At 56.2% G+C, this 20639-nt stretch overlaps 1 protein-coding gene across 5 annotated transcripts in view; it reads right to left on the bottom strand.

The window, feature by feature from the left end:
- PTPRF (protein tyrosine phosphatase receptor type F) overlaps window positions 1-20639 on the bottom strand; it is a 183784-nt gene that overhangs the window by 70994 nt on the left and 92151 nt on the right. For 4 of the 5 annotated variants that reach the window (XM_060020995.1, XM_060021022.1, XM_060021013.1 and 1 more), the window contains exons 1-3: window positions 14685-14863; window positions 7243-7319; window positions 311-446 (exon numbers count right to left, since the gene is read on the bottom strand). In XM_060020995.1, the coding sequence (XP_059876978.1) occupies window positions 311-401 (91 nt within the window). In that variant the 5' untranslated portion in view covers window positions 402-446; window positions 7243-7319; window positions 14685-14863. Of the gene's footprint in view, window positions 1-310; window positions 447-7242; window positions 7320-14684; window positions 14864-20639 lie in introns of those variants that run through there. The other variant, XM_060021003.1, reaches the window with a different exon arrangement.

Genomic DNA, 20639 nt, shown 5'->3' with positions numbered 1-20639 from the left:
GACCACACGAATCCTGGACATGTCTCACCTCCACCCCATAAACAGGGTCCCACTCAGACACCCCCCACCCTGGAGCACCTTAAGGGACATGCGAGATCCCACAGGATGCTCCGAGGAAGAACGGGGCTGGAGTATCACTTGGAGGGGGGTGGTCTCCAAGTGGGGGGTCTCTCTAGGACAGAAGGTCTGGAGGTGTATCTAGCCATCCTGTCTCTCCTAGTGGCAGGCCTCGTCCCCCCTTCCAGAGTCCTGCTGGGAGGAATGCACCTTTCCATCTGGGAGATCCCATGCCTTGAGAGGTCAGACTTACTGTCGCCATGGGCACCGGCCACCAAACCAAGCATCACGAGTGCGGGCACGAGGGGCACCATCGTCCTCCCTGAGGCTGGCTCAGGGGCCATCCAGGGCTCCAGCGCCACAACCAGCTACAGTCCAGGACAATCAACCTGTGACAGAGAGAACGGCAGAGCCAATTAGCTGGTACCCACCAATATCTTATTGCCCACATGCCACCTCCTGGCCCCCACTCACCACCAAGACCACCACTCATCGTCGTTGACCACCCAGAGCCTAGTTCAACAGGAGGGACACAGAGACACACAGGTGGAGACAGAGACCAAACAAAGCAAGACCGAGACGGAGTAGTCAGCAGACCCACAGAGGCCAGGGACTCCAGAGTCCCTGGGGTCTCCTGTTGCCCCTCCTCTCCCCAGCAGAGCCCGCAGGCTGGGCACAAGCCTCAGAGCACAGCCTTGGTCGTGGCAGACAAGATCTAGGTATCAGAGGCTTGGAGCCAAAGCCACAACCCGTCCGGGCTCGCCAGGACATGCTCTGGACAAGGTGCACCCGCCCCGCCTGGTTACCCTCATCCTACCCAATTCCCATGGCACCTTCCCAGTCCTGGCCACTAGGGAAACCACAGGGAGGCCCTAGTGGCCAGGACTGGGGGTGCTGGACCCTAAGAGTCGACCTCACACCTCCTTGGCCCTTGCCCCAGTGGCCCAGAGCATATCAAGGGGTGGGGTGCCCTTGCTCACAACTGCCATCCGGGCTGAGTCAGGAACCTGGGCATGGGGAAGACCATTCGGGATTGCATGAATGCCCCCAGGCCTTTGCTTACAGGGCTCCTCAGCCAGGTGTGCCCCCGCCGCCCACTCCGCCCAGCACCAGTGTGGAGCCCTAGGCATGGCCACCCCAGACGGTACACATACACCGCTATCACTCTCCAGCCCCGGTGGCGAGCTCCCAAGGGTCTCTCTCCCATGGCTCCCTTTCAGGGGGCTTCTGGGGATCTGTGCCAGTGCCCACCAGCTCTGCTTACACCTTGCTCTGGGCCAGGGGCTGGTGCACAAAGCCCCTCATTAATGCTCTGGAGACACAACAGGGCGCAGAAGGGGAGTGAGTGGCGGTGAACATACCTGGGGGCCCCACAGTGGTACCTACGGATTCTGGTGGGAGGGTGGGGATCCGACCCAGGTGCCAGCTAACCCACAACGGTAAGAATATTTGCAAGGAGGTGACAGGGCTGGTGAACAGGAAGAGGCTGGCCTCAAAGATGGCTCTGCTCCTCCCTGGAAATTAGATCCGTCTCAACTGGGACAGTCGAAGGTCATAAGATCAGAGGGCAGGAGGTGAGCAAAGGTGCTGGGACAAAGCAGGTACAACTGTGAAGTGAGGTAGGGGCTGAACACAAAGGGGAAAGGGTGGGAGATGTCCCTTGTCCCAAGATCTCACCGGAAGTCTGAGACAGGCTAAGCAACAAAAGCAGGCCCACTGAAGCAGCATGGTGGGCATCCAGCCCTAGTTACACCAGGCCTGGCCTTCCGCTCGGTGTGGCGAGACCAGGAAAGAGGAAGTCCCCAGCACCATGCCCCATTCGGCCAACTTGGGCTGGAGGACACGCATCACTAAGGCCCTGTCTGTCTGGGCTTTGTCATCATGGCACTGTCGTGCAGCAGTGCGACCAACAATAGAATTCAACTTCCCAGCAGACATCAGGTGGTGAACTGCCTGGCCAGGGTGTCGTGGGGGTATGGCCCCTTGATACAACCATCCTGCAGCTCCTGGTACACATATCAGCGGTGTGTTACACCAAAGGACAGAGGCAGAGGGGACTAGTGCAGACATCACAGGGTGCAACAATACCGTATTCACAGAGGTTTCACTCCCAGGTACAAGCAGTCAGGGTGTGAACCCTCCTCCCAGGGCAGACAACATGGGGGCATAACCCTCAGGAACACACACCACGGGGGACATAGCTCCCTGGTATGGATGTAAAGGGGATGAAGCTACAGAGAAGAGACATTATGGAGGTACAACTGCACAGCAGAATCATCATGGGGTGAAACTCCCCAGTACAATGATCATCGAGGCGTAATTCCCCGTAGCTGCCTTGGTACAGTAATCATGGCAGCGCAGCTCCCAGGGAGAGGCATCACGGAAGTGTAGCAGCCCTGTCCAGACATCATGTGAGTGTAGACAGACATCATGGGGATGCAGCTGCCCGATGGACGTTATAGGGGTACGTTATCATAGAGGAATAACCCTGTTATACACATCATGGGGGTCAGTCCCCAGTACAGCCATGAAGGGGGTGTTAATTCCAGAGCAGACATCGTGTGGTACACTGTTGGATGAGATTCTGCCCACGGGTGTCAGAGAAACTGGGCTTGCCTCTGGTAACCCCACCCCCACTGTAACAAAAACAAGTGGCCGTGACTTGGGGACCCCAGGGTCCCCCTGTGTATCTGGGTCTGGAGTGCCTAGGATACTGTTCAGATGCAGAAAGTAGGACAGCCAGAGGTGAAGAAGTTGAAAACAATGACATTCCCTCCCAGAGAGCTCTTCCCAGCGGTCTACGGACACGAGGACACCCAGAGAGACGGGGAGACGCGGGGACACACAGACATGGACACGTTCTCAGGGAACTACTCAGGCAACCACAGAGCTGTCCGGGCCAGGGCCTCTCCCTCACCAGCTCCTGGTGTGAGCAAGCTGCCTCCGCCCCAGACTCTGGGCACACAGCCTGCCCCAGTGTCAGGCGGCGCAGGCCACTCCCAGCTCCAGGGCCCCGCATAGGAGGAGTCCTGGCTCCTGGGTCTGGCCTCCGTCTAGACGCTGGCCCTGCCCCCACCCCAGAGTGCTCAGGGTCACCTGTGGGGAGGTGGCGGGAGGGGAGCAGGGGGGTGGACCGACGCTAGCCTTGCTGGGGTAGCTGAGAACCTTCTGAAATCAGTGCAACGGCGTTAAGAGCAGAGCGTCCACTTCCGCCCACGGCTGGGTGAGTCTGGGCTCTCAACGGCCGAGATGAAAATACGGCCTGAGCACTTGCACACTCAGCTCGTCTCTGAATTGCACCGCGGACCATCGGTTCTACCAACTGACACACTTGGGCAGGAAAACAATTCCATACTGAACAATATTGTACAATATCATCAAATGTCATTTTTCTACACTCAGAATGGTTTTAACATACCCTTTTTCTTTGCTACATCAGTGTAAAGCTGCCGACTGCCCTTTCTTGGGAAGAGCTGTCCTTTATTCTGAAATTACGTCCTTGGTGCTAAAATGTCCTTTCTTGTAGGAAGTGATGGTGATAGCAGATACCAGTTGTTTTTTTTATGATGTCCTTACTTGGCAAGATAAAAAATTTTGCCAACCCCATGTCTGGCCCCCAAGTACTTTTGGAAACTGTACTGGTTTGTGAAACTGAAGAGCCTGGGAATCACTGCTCTGAGGGAAAAGGAAGGAGCAGGCCCCACACCGAGCCACAGGATTCGAATACAAACGTCACAGAAAGGCCTGTTACCCAGAGGCTAGGTCACCGCCATGCGGCCCACCCAACCACCCCTGCCAGCCTCAGCGGGGGGCCCCCCAGGAGAGACCATGTGACGCCAAACATGCGGGGGTGGTTCCCTGGCTGGAGAACATCTGGGATCATTCCGAGGCCGCCTCATGAATATGAAAACACAAATTGATTTGTTTCCCTTGGGCACGTGTTATTACTCACAAATATTAATTAGTCTCCAAATACCACCTGTTCCTACAGCCTCCTCCCTGCTTCCTCCCCAGGCCAGGACCCTGGCTCTCAGGAGGCTGGGGCCCCAAAATGGGCATCAGCAGAAGGAGGGGTATCCAGGGCCCCAAGGAGCGGCCGGCTAAGGGGAGAGGCCAGCGCTTGGGGCAGAGGAGCGTGAGAGCAGGCAGAGCCCCGAGCTGTTCATCTTCTAACCGGTGGGCAGCTAACCCTTTTGTCACGTCCCGGACACTTCACCACGTGGCACTGCAGCAGTGGCCGGGGAAGCGGAAACAGGCCTTGTTACACTTGGGAAGGGAAAACCAACATGTTTCCAACTCTCACCAAACCAACCACCAGATTACGACGGGAATAAATCAGTCTCAGCCGTGACCCCAGCTCCGGGAAGGGAGGCTGCGGCAGGCTGCCTTTGCTCCTCCAGCCAGTTGGCCAGAGACTGTGAGCACGGCCAGGATCTGCCCACCCTCCCTCCTTCTCGAAGCTGGGAACTTACTTACCCTCTGGCAACCCTCAGCTCTTCGGTCTCCCCTGCAAGAGGACGAGGAGCTTAGGAAGAGCATCCCAGAGTCTTGGGGGTGGGGCACAAGCTCCAGCAGAGGCTTAGCTCTGGGGGCGGAAGACCAAGGGAGCCAGCAGAGGCACCTTCCTACAGCTAAAACCCCTAAGCCACCAGCCGTCCAGCCTCCTTCCTCTGGAGAGCGGAGCCTCCCTTGGGTTAATGTTCACCAACGTGGCTGCGTCTAGGCCTCTGCACCCACTCTTCTCTCCATTGTAAAGAATGCCTTGTCCTGGCCTCAGCCACCTACTCACCCACCAGAACTCAGCTCCCGTGGCCTATCACTGTGAACCTTCCCTGCGTGGCCCTCCCCAGTTTCCCAGGTTTGTATAGCACAGTGAAGGCAGCAAGAAGTGGTGTAGAACAGTGCTTCTCAACCCAGGGTGATTTTGCCCTGCTATGGGACAGTAGGCGATGTCTGGAGACATTTGTGATTGTCCGACGGGGATGGGGGAGGAGGTGCTACTGGCACTGTAGGAAGAAGCAAGAGATGATGCTAGACATCCTACAGTAACGGGCCAGGCCCTACAACAAAGGGTCATCTGGTCCAAAATGTCAACAATACTGAGGTTGAGGAACCCTGATGCAGACGGCAAGATCCTTTGCCCATGTCACCTAAGGCCTGCTGCCCTGGTCCCTGCCCCAGAACTCAGTCCCTATGGGTACCCTGGGCCCCAATACCCCAGGTAGGCTTGACATATATTAGCTGTACCTAGGCCTCGGGATCTCACAGCACCTTCCCCTCTCCCTCCAAGTCAGTCTTGCCTCCAGAGCCGGGCCGTACAGCACACCCCACCCCTACCCCTTCAACAGGCCATCAACAAGTGGCCTCCCCAGAGGACAGAGGGCTCCAATTTCAGGCACCTTTTATGGTGAGACTGGGCTCCCAGGAAGGTCAAACTCATCATCTGAGGATAGCCAGGTGAAAGGTATCTCCACACCCACCCTCCCCATCTGACCTTTCCAACCTGTGACCCAGCCTTCCTGCCGCACCTTCTCCATAGCCCCATAGCTCACCTCACCACGCACGGGGTCTGGCCCCCAGTAGATACCCAATACATGCTCATTTCCCTTCCACGCCCAGACCAGACCCATCTCTTCCACAGCCCTCTTCGCCAGCCATCATGCAGAACTGTCCAGTGGGCCCTACTGGGCCCTGAACCAGAAGGCAGGGTGATGAACAAGACAGTCATGGGCTCTGTCTTCAAGGAGCTTACAGAGGATGGCCCAACCAGAACACAACCTCCCCAATCCCACTCCTCCTCCAGGTCCCCATCTCCGTGACAAGCACCGCCATGATCACCCACCCAAGCCAGCCAGGCCTCCGCAAATTCTCCCTTTTCCTCATCCCACATATATCACTGGTCAATACGTTTGAATCTGCCCTGGCTCCACCCCAACCACTGCCGTGTTAGGAAGACGTCATCAGCGCCCATGTCTTCGGTGGGCTTCCTGCCCCTGGTCACTCCCTTCCAGCCCATCCTGCAAACAAACCAAGGCCCCCTTTCAGCTTACAAAAATGCAGATCTGATCAAGGCCCGCAGCTCTGTTGGCTTCTTTATCCCCCAGGAGACATGCAGATAATGTTTCATGAATGAACAAGCGAATGGGCAACGGGTAGATGAATGTGTGGATGTTGCTTCTCTGCTTACGAACCCTCAGTGCCTTCATACCACCCTCAGGAGAGGCTACAGTCTTTATTTAGCCTGACAACCAAGGCCCAGCACACTCTGACTCCAACCTAACTCCCCAACCTCATTCCCTGTAACTCCAACCCACACGTCTGTGCTTCTAGCAGAAAGAAAGAAGTGGACCTCAAAGAGACGAAGAAGGATGGGCCCAGATCCTGTGAGTACCTTGCTCTTTCTACCACAACCTACAGTTCGGAACAGTCTTTTCTACAGAAACACGGTGAATGGGAAGCATAGAGATCCTGGTGTAAGTCCTAGAATGTTACCCGGAAGCCTATTTCACACCTACTGCAGCTGACGAGCTGTATATCATTCCCCACTCACCTCCGTCACCCACTCTGGCCAGAAACCCAGGAGCCATCCTCAACACCTCCCCTCCCTCATGCCCCACATTCAACCCTTCACCGTGTCCTGTCTACTTGGTTTCCCTAAATAACACTCAAATCCCTTCTCTCCACCTCCATCACCGCCTTCCTGGTCCAGGCCTCCATCACCTCTCTGCCACACGCACACTGGATCATTCACGCCCCTAGTGACAACCCTTCCACAGCTCTCCACCGGCCTAAGTCAAAATCCAAGCTTCGGGCTTCCCTGGTGGTGCAGTGGTTAAGAATCCGCCTGCCACTGCACGGGACACGGGATCGAGCACTGGTCTGGGAAGATCCCACATGCCACGGAACAACTAAGCCTGCGTGCCACACAATTAAAGCCTGCGCGCTGCACAACTACTGAAGCTTGCACGCCTAGAGCCCGTGCTCCTCAATAGGAGAAGCCACTGCAATGAGAAGCCTGCGCACCGCAACAAAGACGCGGCAACCAGATAAAAGCTTGCGCACAGCAACGAAGACCCAACGCAGCCAAAAATAAATAAATTAAATAAAATAAATTTAAAAAAAAATCCAAGCTTCTTGGCCTGGCCCTCGGCACCCCTGCCTGGCCACAACCGGGGGGACACTCACCAGGACTCTGACTGCTCACGCCCGTCACTCTTGGACAACCAGCACTGAGGGCAGGGCACTGGGGCCTCTGCTCCTTCCTGGAAAGAGAGAAAAGGATAAGGAAACGTTAAGAATTTCATTACAGCAGAGCAGGTATTGACACAGAAAGACATTCAAAATTTGCTGTTTACGAAGGGGGAAGAAAAAGCAGGTTATGGAACTGTTCCTGCAGGACGAGCCCCATTTAGAAAAATGCCCATCTCTTCACTTCATTTACTCACTTCTTCCATATTCCTGAGCACCTACTACGTGCCAGGCTTTCTGCCAGGCACCCTGCATATAGCCGTGAACAACACAGACCAAGTCCCTGACCTCAGCAGAAAAACTTGTGTCCAAACTCCTCAGCACCACCCTCCAGCACGGCAGTCGGCGCCGCCCACCTCTGTAGCCCAATCTGGCCACGCTCCCTCTTGCCAGCCAGCCAGCCAGCCAGCCAGCCAGCCCGCCCGAAAACTTCCTCTTCTGGTCCTCAAATGTGCCATCCTCCTGCAGTCTCTCAGCCTTGCCCGGGCCCTATGCCACTGCCTGGACCGCACTCCTCACCTCTTCTAGCCAGTGACCCCTCGGATCTCAGAGCCAACAGCATTTTCCAGGATGTCCTGGACTACACGCCTGGACCTTGCCTTGGAGTGGTGACCACGACATGATTGATATGATTTATTTATTTACACAACTGCCGAGTGGCCGCTGAGTCACAACCATAAGCTCAGTGCGTGCCGGCTCACCTCCGTGTCCCCAGCACCCAGCAGAGAGCCGGCACATAGTAGGTGCTCCCTCAAGATATGCTGACTGAGCAGATGAACGCGCGAATGAGCTCGCAGAAAACAGCCCAGCCTGGGAGGGCCGTGCCAGCACCCGTGCAGCCTTCAAAGAAGCTTCAGAAGCAATATTTATTTTTGCCTCTCTGCTGCTCTATAATTTTTATTTATTTATTTATTTTTAATTTTTTTAATTTTTTAATTTTTTTGCGGTACACGGGCCTCTCACTGTTGTGGCCTCTCCCATTGCAGAGCACAGGCTCCGGACGCACAGGCTCAGCAGCCATGGCTCACGGGCCCAGCCGCTCCGCGCCATGTGGGATCTTCCCGGACCGGGGCATGAACCTGTGTCGCCTGCATTGGCAGGCGGACTCCCAACCACTGCGCCACCAGGGAAGCCCTGCTCTATAATTTTTAAAATGAAGGTGTGCCACTGGACGCCTCCTCCGCTGGCACACACAGGGCGACAGAGCCCGGCGCCTTCCTTCCAGGACAATTACTGAGCTCCCACCAGCGTGGGCCCCGTCCTGAGTGGGGGCAGGGGTCGGACACGCCCACACCCTCTCACTTGGCACCTGGGAACCAGCCTCGCTTGAGACCGGCCGCGTCTGCAACACAGGGGAGTTCCTCGTGCCTGAGCATGGCCAGGACAGGCCTGGCCAACCCACGACCACCCGCGCTGACCCTGCAGCCCACACCCTCCCCGGCCTCCATCACCCCTCCCCCCACAGCTCACAACCCAGGCCTCAGGATGGCCGCAGGCTTCCGTCTCCCAGCCCCCCAGCTTCTCCGCAAAGTTCCCTGTGGCCTCCCCGCTCCCAGCACACAGGCTGCCAGGCGGGTCTGGCCAGACAAACCAGCTTCCGTGTCCCAAACTCAAAGGCCCGTTTGTCCAGCGACGCCTGCCGGGGCCTCACAGGGCCAGATGTGGGGCTGTCAGCTCCACCGTTGCTCAGGGACCCTGGGGCAGAGGGGCAGAGTCTGAGGTAGAGAAGGGGGAGGGTCCCCCAAGCCAGTTGCCCTCCTGCCGCGCCTGAGGCCACACCAGGAGCACTGGGCTTGGCACCTGGACCCAAGCTGAGCAGAAACCACACCTGGATAGAGGAATGTGCCCCAGATGGCCTGGAGGTGGGTCAGGGAACAGACAGAACAGGCACAGAACCCTGCACCTGGAAAGACCCTACAGCACAAAGAGGATTCTAGAAGAGCCAGATCAGCACCTGGAACCACCAGTGTCCCAAATGACCCAGAAGGGCAATCAGAACCACCTGTCAGAGTCACCAGCAGCAGCTCCCAGAAGCACCCCAGACACAGCAACAATCAGGGCTGCCGGGTGTGCCCAGGAGACCAACTAGAAAGCTACTCAGGAACGGCCTGACCGGTACCGGACCCAAGTTAGGACTCACTGCTTGGCACCCACAAAGGCCTCATAAGGGGTGAGGTTGGCAGCCATGACCACGATCAGGTACGCAGGCCTTGGCACCCAGCCGAAGCTGGCCCCTGGCAGGGCTCTCCGTCATTTGCCAAGCCTGGAACCTGGCCTGACAGCGGGACGAGGAGTAAGTTGAAATCTAGAGGAGCACGGACGCCCCTCTAGAGCAGCCCCCAGGCAGCCCCGGTAGCTGCACCGCAACAGTCCCCAGAAACAGCTAAAACACTGCCGAGGAGCCCAAACCATCGTTCTCAGACCTGGAGGTTGTGGACACAGAGTCTGGGTGCATCCGGACCTCAGAGGCAGACACCCCACTAGAGGGCCCAGGGCCCAGGGTGGGTAGGGGGGACAGGGAACCCAACACACCAAAGCTGCTCCTTCTCAGAATCCCCTTCCACCCACTCCCAATGTGGGGTCTCTTCCCCAGGGCTTCATCCTCTAGTCTTCTCACACCAGCCCACCTGAAGGTCAAATACACCTGAGCAACACACACAGTCCCAGCGATGACATGAGCGCTGAGGGCTGGGCACTTGGGTTAGGTTAGCCAGCTACCCTAAGCTCAGAATTGCAGCTACTTTAGGTGAGCAGGTGCCCAAACCTTAACAATGTCTAGTTTTTAAAGCCGCTCCCACTGAGATTCTGATGGGGATGGTTTGCACCTCGCCCTTTGAGGATTATTACAATAACAACTGCTAACGCTGAGATGGCAGTGCTTATTAGATGCCAGGCCCTATTCTAAGAACTTTCTGCACATTAACTTCAATCCTCACAACAACCCTGTGAGACATGAAGTTTGTTATACCCATCTGACAAGTGGGAAAACTGATTTAGAGATGTTACGCCACTTGCTCAAGGTCACGCTGCTATTAAGCGGAGTTGAACCCAGCGGTTTGAAACTAGAGTCTGCGGCTCAAGGTCACGCTGCTATTAAGCGGAGTTGAACCCAGCGGTCTGAAACTAGAGTCTGCGCTCCTCACCACTGAGGTTGTCTTCTCTTGAACACAGCTCTACACCCTCTCGTATAACTCTCCATCCTTCCTCTGGCGCAGACCTCTCTCCCCAACTCCAGATCCTCACACACAACCACCTCCTATAAGTCCCTCACCCGACCCTCAAATGCTCCAAGCATCTCAAAAACAACATGTCCAGCCCTGAGCTCATTATCTGTGCCCCAAATCTACCTCTCATCCTCAAGTCCCCAGCTCAGTGAAGGCCTGACCCACTCACTCCCAGGAACCTGGACCCCTTCCTCTTCCTCACCCCCACATCCAATAAATCATCCTGCCCTAATAAATGTGCCTTCTAAGTGGCTCCATGCTACCAAGCCACAATTCTCTCTCACCTGACTTACTTGTACCCTTCTCCTCACTGGGTATCCTGTCTCCATTTACTTCCCGTAGCCACAGAATCCTCTTCCAGAAGCATGAATCTGATCATAGCACATTCCACACCACACCACACACACACACACCCTCAAGCTTTAATTCTTTGATATCTCCCTTTTGTGTTCTCACAGTAAAGTTACAGTAACTTAACAGGTCAATAGAGATCCTCTGTGATTTGCCGTATCTCTGAACACACCACTAGTGATAAGATCTCTGAGTGTTTAGTCATATTGTTTTCTTTTCTGCCTAGAGTGCCCTTTCTTCAATTGGAAAACTCTTATTCATCCCTCAAAACGCAATTCAGATAGCCTGTTTTCTTGGTCTTCTTTGAGACTTATCTCTCCTTGACCTCTGAACTCTCCCCTGCCTCGTGGTGAACTCCCCCCATCTTGTAACCTCAGCTCAAAATTGCGGCTGCTTTAGGTGAGCTGTTGCTGAGCTCAACCTCAGCGGCTCCTAAGGGGTGGGCTGCCTCTTTTACAGAGTTGTTAGTTCCACAGGAAGCATGGCAGCCTGGCTGAAAGTGCCTAGCCCAAAGTCTGGCACACACTCGGCAATCAATAAGAGGTTACTGAATTGCTCTGCCTTCCCATGATGCAATCTGTTCCCTCCGGGACCATAAGCTCCTCAAGGGCAGGGCCCTGGCTGCAAGCTTGGCCCAAGAACACGGCAGTGTCAGTCACATGGGAAGCGACCGCTACTGCTGCTGACACACTGCCACACAGTCCCCTTAGATTCTCACGACAGCCTTGGAACTGGCCAAGGTTGGATGACCTCTCCCATTTTACAGGGGGTGAAACTGAGACTCAGGGAGGAAGGGATCTCCTCAAGTTCTCAAACTGGAAAATGAAGGGGCTGTAGTATGTGTCACAGCCTCTGTAGGAAGAGGGCTGGGTCCCATCTCCCTCTGACTAAGGGCCCTCAGTACTGGACTCCTACAGTTAGGACTGATGGGAGAAAGAGTGGAGGGAGCGCAGAGAGCCAAGGCCAGCATTTTGCTACCCATCAGTAACAATTCCCAAGAAAAGTAGCGAGTCTACTCTTACAGGAACCGCCCCCCCCACCGCCCCAACCGGTTCACCAGCACCCAAATCCAGCCTCCTCTCCTAGAAGCCCTGTACACCACACCCACCCTCACTAAATGCACAAGGTTGACAAGAGGGGAGGCCAGGAGCTGCAGGCGGAAGGAGGGAGGAAGGAATTGTATGAAAACGATTTCCTTGTTAAAGGAAATAAAAGAGGGAAGAGGAAGAGCAAATGGAAAAGAAAACAGAACTACAGAGACATTTCAAATGTCTCTGAGCAAGCAAAAATGTGCGAGAAAGTGTGTGCACACGATTCCCTGGTGGCACAGTGGTTAAGAATCCGCCTGCCAATGCAGGGGACATGAGTTTGAGCCCTGGTCCGGTACGATCCCACATGCCGTGGAGCAACTAAGCCCGTGCGCCACAACTATTGAGCCCGTGCGCCACAGCTACTGAAGCCCGTGCGCCTAGAACCCGTGCTCCACAACAAGAGGAGTCACCACAAGGAGAAGCCCACGCACCGCAACGAAGAGGAGCCCCCCACTCGCCACAACTAGAGAAAGCCCGCGCACAGCAACGAAGACCCAACGCAGCCAAAAATAAATAAATAAATAAATAAACGTATTAAAAAAAAAGAAAAGAATGCATGAGACTGCAAGTGTGCACACACCCTCCCTGGACTGTGCATAGGGGTGCAGTGAGAGCACAAGCAAGCACACAGACCGGTACATGGGTGTGCAAGCACAGCAGATTTCTGAGCTCTGGCTGCCACGCAGGCCCAAGTGTGCAAGTGTGAGGGCACTCAGGAGACAAGTGGATGTGGAGTGGGGGTGAGGGGTGGGAGGGTGAGCTGAGTGTGGAAATGAGAGGGCTGTGAGTGTGTGGCCTGGGCCTGGGGCTGCGGAGGTGGGGGGCTACGCCTGGGGAGGTACACCGGCTCCTTGTTGAAGCCCTGGGCTCATTCATATAATCAGTGAAAAACGGGGATTTTCCTGCTTCCTGAAGCAGGCGCTGATAAGGAGCCAAGCATAGAATTTCCTGAGGTTTTCTGACAGAACCCTGCTCTGGATCCCAATGGATCCCTCATGCCTCTCAAAGGATCCCTCAGCAGATCTCCTTCCTTCTCAGGGGATCCCTCACCATTGAGGATCCCCCTGGAAGCATCAGCCGTTGATCCTTCTCCAGGCCTCACACCCCAACGCACTTCTCGAGATTCTCTGGCCAGATCCCGCACCAGGTCACTCTGGATCCCTGCCCCCATCTGCTCAGGAGCCGAAGTGGAGCCTTCATCACCAGCACGCAGCAGTCCAGCCTCCCAGGCCTGCCCCGCAGCCCCCAGGGGAATCCAGAGGACCACCTCCTCCCTCCCCTCCTGCCAGCAGCCTCCCTTCCTTTTCACAGCTCAGACAGGTACCAGGCTCCCACCCACCAACCTGCTCCAACTCGGGGCCCTGCACTGGGGGTGAGGGGGGGGATGTTGAAAACGGAAGAAAAACTAGCCCCTCCCCCACCCTGGGGTGGAAGAACCAGAGGGGCAGCATTCCAGAGAAACGGTGAGGAGGCCAGCCAGCAGAGGGGCGGCAGAGACTCCAGTCAGTGGGAGACAGAGACACCAAGAGACCAGCGAGAGACACGACAGAAACCCGGGAAGGGAGACCCAGGGATGGGGGAGGGAGCACAGAGAGACCTGGGAAGAGAGAAAAGACACCCGGGGAGAGCACAGAGAGACCCGGGGAGAGAACACAGAGACCTGGCAAAGAGCACAGAGAGCCGGGAGAAAGAACACAGAGACCCAGGGAGCAAGAACAGGGAGACCCCGAGAGAGTCGCAGCCAGCTGAGAGACTCCGGGATTACTGGGGCGGGGGAGGGGGTGGGGTGGGGATAAGACTGGGAGGCCGTGACACAGGGAGACAGAGATACAGAGACGTGGAAGGGCACAGAGAGGCACCGACACACGGAGGGAAACGGAGAAAGAAGCTGAGACAGGATCGTGGGCCAGCGATGAGGACCGCGGCACACACAAGCACGGGACGGGACGCGGGGCGGCGACTGAGTGAACTTTCCGGAGCGGGTCCGAGTGGACACGTCCTCACGGGACAGATCGCTCCAGGGCCTTCGGGTCGTGGCACCCGGGTGGGGGCGGGAACAGCCCGGCCCGGCCCCTCCCTCCCCAGCCCGCGCCGGCGACCCCGCGGGGTGGGGGATTCCAAACTCACGCCCCGCGCACCCCGGGACCGCACGTGCGCCCGAGCCGCGAGCGAGACGGGGGCGCGGCGGCTGCGGATCCCCTGCCGACTGGGAGGGGGCGCCTGTGAGGCGGGGGCGCGGCCTGGACCCGCCCGGAGCTGGGGTGGCTGAGGGAGGTCGAGGGCCGCCCCCGGAGAGCGTCTGCGCTGGTAGTAGGGGGAGACGAGGCGGGACCCAGGAAGGGAAGCACGGATGCAAAAGGGAAACTTTGCGCTGGGTGGGGGGGCGCGGGCTGCGGCTCAGGTGCGGCGGGAGGGAGGGGGAAAGGGGGAGGAAGGGAAAGGCGGCGAGGGGCGGCGGGGAGCTAGCCAGCCGGCGGCGGGGTGGGGGGGCGCGTCTGCCGCGGGGTAACGCGGGGAGGAGCCGCCGGGCTTGGGGCGGGGGGGCTTAGCCGAGGCTGCGGGCGCGGCAGGTGGGGGCGCGGCCCGGCCTAATCGGCACCCCCCAGCCCCCCGGGACCGCCCCCAGCTCCGCTCGGCGGACGCGGAGAGAGGGCGGGGGAGTGGGAAAGGACGGATGCGGAGGGAACTGGAAAGGGGCCCGGGGGTCACTCACCGCCTATCCAGGGGCCGTCGGTCCGCATGTCCCCCCCAAGCCGCTGGGGCCGCTGCTCCTGCTCCTCTTCTGCCGCCGCCGCCGCCACCGCCACCGAATCCCACTCCCGCCACAGCCACCCGAGCTGGAGCCGGAGCCGGAGCCGGAGCCGCCGCCTCTGCCGCCGCCGCCACCGCTCCCGTCGCTCCCGCGCCAGCTCCAGCCGCGCGCCCGCGCCCGCGCCCCTGCCCCTGCCGTGCGCGTCCCCGGCGCCGCCCCTCCCCTCGTGCACTCTCGCTCGTAGAGCTGCTGAGACGCGTAGGCCCGACGAGGCCTCAGCCCAACCCCGAGCCTAAACCGACGCGGGCTCCAGTACCGAGCCGGAACCCCAAAATGAGCATGGACAGACCCAAACTCCCATACGAAGTCCGGATCCAATTAGAGGCTCTCAATCCAAATATGAACCTGATACTACTCTAGGACCCCATTCCCTCGATGTGAACCTGATACCGAGACCAGACCCACCCCCAAACTCAATAGTAAGTCCAAACCCCTAAATGTGCCCCGAAATTGGCTCAAGTAATAATTTCAATCCGAACCCCTATATTGACCTCAAATACCAATTCTGACTCTAAACCCCTTTATCACCTCTACTTGATAGTGACCCCATCACCAACCCTGGTCCTTAAATGGACCCCAGTACCAACGCTGATCCCTGATCCCTGTATGAAACCTAAAGTCCAATGGCTCCCTTCTTATGGACCCCAGCACTCTTTTCTGAACCCCAAGCCTTACAGAAACCTCTAATACTGCAGTCCTAATCCCAGGTCAACACCAACACCCTTTCTGAACTGGGATTGAGTCACCAGAAAAGGACCCTAATACGAATACTGACCTCAAACCTCATCCATATGGGGGCCCATTTAAGACCCTACATTGACTCACCTCTAATGGTAATCTTGGAACCCAAGATTTATGAGACTGGCTTTGCAGAAACTCCACACAAATCCGCTCAATCCCCATACTCACTCTCTACTTCTCTGACCCGATGTCAACCCCAGAGCCTGGCCAACACCTCAATATCTACACCAATTCCAACTGTGAACCTGAGTCATGTTGTGAGTTGGCCCCTGAGTTCAGGACTTGATAATATCCCCCAAGCCTGATATAAACCTCAGTATTGAGTTTCTGACTCCTCATATCAAACTCAGATGCTGACCCTATAAATTTCTGGGCTAAACCAATAACTTACCTGAAGATTTATTCCAAGTCCTAACTCAGGAACTTGGTAAGCTCCAAACCAAGAGCCACACCTTGGCACCAAAGCCTCCGGCCCCAGACGTATCGTCCAGTCTGTGCCACACCAGCTGTCTCCTGCCTGCCCACCTCATGAAAGACGGGGTGCCTACCCCTACTGCTCTAGGTAAGATGAGGACCCCTATGGGATCTCTGATCTATGGAGTCTCTGTGATACCACTGTGAGTCTGGAGGTTAGGTGAGAAAGTTTGGGAATTGTTGAGGCATCTGGACTTGGGGATCATAGTGTAATGTGCAGGGCAGGGGGAGAGATGCGGGTCTAGGGATCTGGGCTGAGGGGTCAAGTTCTGGTTATCACCTAATTCACTGCCTGCATTTGCCCTGGACTTGGATTTAGAAACGGTGCGTGTGCGCCCCCTGGTGCGTGAGAAGGGGATGGGACTGGCTCCAGTGATTCTGGGCAAACAATTAGATCCGGATTCCGGATGACAAACGGATCAAAAATGAACATTCCTAGTCCGTGGTTTTTTTATCCATTGGTAATTTTGGTGTACTGTGGGGGAGGCATTGCAAATTTCGTGCATCTTTAGACGTTTTGGCCTGTTTTTCAGTATTGGAGTGGGTTAGGCTTTCGGGGGGTGGGATTCTTCTAAATTTTAAAGTATGCTTTTTGGCCAGTGATACCTGCTCATTGCTGACTCGTGAAAACAGTTCCTCTTGGCTTCAATGGCCTACACTCTCCTCCCTGGCTACTGTTTCTCAATCTCTTTAACCATCTCCTGCTCCTCCCGAGGTCTATCCTAGGCCATCCCTTCTTCCCCTCTGCCTCCTGTCCCTTAGACCATCTCTACCACCAACAACCAAATGCTGATGACTTCCAAATCTCTGTCTCCAGTGTGGGCCTTTCTTCTGAGCTCAGGATCCATATATCCAAGAGTCTTCTCTAGATCACTCCCCGGATGTTCGTCAGGTAAACTGAATTCACCCTCTCTCCTGCCCCAGATCTGCTGGCCTCCAGCAGTCCCATCTCAGGCAGCAACACCTCATTCACTCAGTCACTGGGCCAGAAACAGGGCATCTTCCCTCCTGCACCCTCATCTAATGCAGCCTGCAAATCTTGAAATGTAAAAAGGGACTAGAGATCATCCCAGAGGGAGATGGGCAGGAGTCGGGGATGGAGAGAGAAAGAGTGGGGGAGGGGAAGAGATGGGAGAGAGACAGAGACAGAGAGCTTCTGACTTTTGGGTTTTGGTTCACACAAAATCAAGTTGGTCATAAAGTCTCTCACACATAAGTCATAAAAAACGCCCCTTAAGACTTACTCTGTGTTGAGTAGCGTCAGTACCCTGGAACCAATGGTACCTATTTAGAACCATCACTTCCTCCAGGGAGCCACCTCTAACCCCTGGCTGAGTTGAGGGCTTGCCTGCCCAAACTCTAAACACTGGGTGTCACCACCATCAGTATCTGTGTCTGTCCCCCCCCGGCCCCACACCTTATAGGTTGTGGGTCCCTTGAGGGCAGGGCAGGAGGGATGAGCCTGCCTTGTCCACTGCCATATCCCAGGGCCAGTACTGGGCCCTGATACACAAAAGGCGCTCAGTACATATTTGTTAAAGGAATAAAAAGATAGCTTTTCCTCTTCTGTGCTCAGGGACCATCAGACATAAGTGACCAGGTGGGGAAAGCTCCCTGACCAAGCCTCAGAGCTCGTCCACACCTGGGGCTTCTATTGGCCTGGCATGCCCTGAGAGGGGCTTGTGGTGTTTGCTGACCTGTGTGCCTGCAGCCTGGGCCTCAGTGGGTCTGCAGCTCTGGCAGCCTAGTTCCCTCTGTCCAGCACTGCCTAATCTGTGACCTAAATACTTGGAAGGCCCGTGGGCCAGGGGCCTTGCGCTCCGATGGCTGAAGTCAGCAGACCCACTCACTGCTGGGCCAACCAGCCTCCTGCTTCAACCCTCACAGGGACAGAGGGTTCTCCGAATCTCAAGCCATTGGTCTCTAACCCCCTGCTCGCCCACCTTTCAGTACCACGTGTGGTCAGGTGTTTGCTGAGGTGGGGCGTGCCCAGATCTCAGCACGCCCAGCGCCTGGAACTGGACACAAGGCCGAAGTAAAGGGACCAGAGGCCCAGGCCCTGGGGCCACAGAGACAAGAGCCTCGGGTGGCTGGGCCTGTGAATGCCTGAGAGCCGTGGAAAGAGAGGAGCCACGGCTCTGTCCAGACGGCCAAACTCTGAGCTCGGGGTCCATGTGGACTCGACCCGCTGCTCTGCTCCTGGGCCTGGTGGGGAGGGACGGCCTTGTGCTCATCTGTGAAGGCCGAGTGCTACCACATGGTAGATCTGTGTCTGTCGGGCTCCAGCCCCAGGGGGCAGGGTGAGGGGAGAGCCAGATGTCAGCTCCCACTCACTGTTTACCCTGTGTCCAGGTCCCAGGCCCACTGGACACTGCTCAAACTCATGACGTAAATACAACCCTTAGTCATCTCTTAGTTGGTCTCAATCAAATTAAATTCAGCTTGAGTCCCTGCCCAGCAGATCTGTGAGAATTCCATATCACTCACAGCTCTCCTTCACCTCCCCTCCAATGGTCCAAGAATGCCGGGGGCTTGCACAGCCCCAAATATGCTCAGTCTGTGCTCCTCTTTGCAGAGAAAGGCTGAGGTCTATTTCAGGCCGGCGCTGCCATTGCAGACGTTAGTCGTCCCTGCTGTGGGCCTCCCACTATTTGTCCCCCACCTTCAGGGCCACTCCCCCATCCCTGGCTCTATGGGGGTCTCTCCCGCAGACCCTCAAAGTTGCAGCCCTTAGACCTTGGCATTTGCAGTCACACACAGCCATTTTCCTGGGGGGAGAGGGGTGCATGCCAGGGTGGGACAGGGAATGCCCGTCCTCCCGCCCGTCTCTTCCATGATGGAGAATCAACTCCCTAAGACGCGGTGATGTTCTCCCTCTCAGTCCGTCAGAAAGAACTCAGATGCCAGCACTGCACAACAGTCTGTGTACCATCTCAGGTGTGGAGTGGGAGGAAAAAGGCCCAGACCCTAGAATGCTAATGCCTTTCACTCCTTCCTGGTGAGTCACTATGTGGGGGGCGGGGTGTGTGAATGAGATAGGAGTTAATGTCTCAATAGAACACTCTGCTGATGACTTCCCCTCAAGCTTCTCTGAGAAAACAGAGGCTAACGGGGAGGACATCTCCATCCCCCACTATCAAATCCACAAATCCACCCCATCTACTCCTTCCTCTCTCTCTCCCTCCTGAGATGTGCCCTGTCATGGCAGGGGCTGACCCCACCTGCCTCCTCTTTACTGTACCATTCCCATCGACTTGCAGTCATTCTCAAGTCTCTCCCACCCTAAAAAGTCCCCTCCCTGGACCCCACCGGCCTGTCCAGAGTGGGAGAGATGGAGCGTTTCTCTGTTCTCCTTCACAGCAAACCCAAGAGCTGTTGACACAGGGAGCCTCCCCCCTCCCGTCTCCTGTACACACTCAGTCCACTATGACACAGCGTTCGGGACCAACACCCCTCTGAAATTGCTCTTGACATGATGACTATTCACCTCCCTTTTGCCCAATCCAACGACCTTGCCCGTTTGCAGCTTAGTGGACCTCTCAGTGGCCTTTGCTACTTCAGTCCCTTCAGTGTCAGCACACACAGACCAGCTCCTGACCTCCTTGTCGAATCCCCATCTGCAGGCCACTGGGTCACCTGTTCACACCATCACCTGCTGGGCCTCGTCCCGTCCCTCACTGCACCACCTGCTCAGGTGACCTCAAGATGAGATAACTGTTGGGTCTCCTCAGACCTCTCCACCGTGGACCTCTCTGTGTTCTCCTAATGCATCTGCTCTCTCCTTCCATTGCTTTTCTTCTTGTCCCACCTGGATTTCAAGGCTTACCATTTTGATAACACTCTCGTCAATACCCTGAGCCCCTCTGCCTCTCTGCCTTTTGATCGTATCTGTCTGGCAAGCCCCCAGCGCTGGATAAGCCCTCCTGTCTGCATTCTTGTGCTGTGCTCAAACAGCCAAGGAACTCCACAGGTCAGAGTGATGTTCCCATAAATCATAGCTGCTGACTGCATACGGGCCCTCGACATATTTCTCCCATCAGCTTGGAACCCCCTTCTCTGCAGTGGCTGTTTTCAGCCTTCACCGTTTTCTCTTTAAGCCTCCAACCAGCCCATTTCCTCCTTGCTGGCAGATGTGACCTCGACTGCTCCTTTACAGGATTAAAGCCACAGACAGAAACCCGCGCACCCCCGCCCCCACCACCCAGTTTCCTACTAACTCAGTCACACGTCTCCCTACACCTGCCCCCTCTCCTGCTGCCTCAGAGGAAGCACCCCTCCTCCTATCTCAGGCCAGGGCTGCTGCCCATCCTTGACTCCCTAGCCCCTGCTGCTTCTCTATCCATTATCCTCTCCCTCTCTGAGCTCTCCTTCCCACCAACCTGCCCCTGCAACCTTAACCCTGGCTCCCTCCCCCACTGTTGGTCGTTGGGCATTCCTGTCCACTCCAACATTCAGTCTTATATTGCTTTCATCTTCCACAACTTCCCCAAAACATGATATTTGAGCTAGGACCTCCATGTCTCAAAACTGGATGGGCATCTTTCCCAGTATTCATCTTATTAGACCTCCTGATTATTCAACTCCTAAAACATTAGCTTCTTTGACTCCCTTGACACCATACCCTCCTGGTTTGTCTCTTAA

This window comes from Delphinus delphis, chromosome 1 (assembly GCF_949987515.2).
Source record: "Delphinus delphis chromosome 1, mDelDel1.2, whole genome shotgun sequence".
In the NCBI taxonomy this organism is placed as follows: domain Eukaryota; kingdom Metazoa; phylum Chordata; class Mammalia; order Artiodactyla; family Delphinidae; genus Delphinus; species Delphinus delphis.
This window is presented reverse-complemented; position numbering and strand designations above follow the sequence as displayed.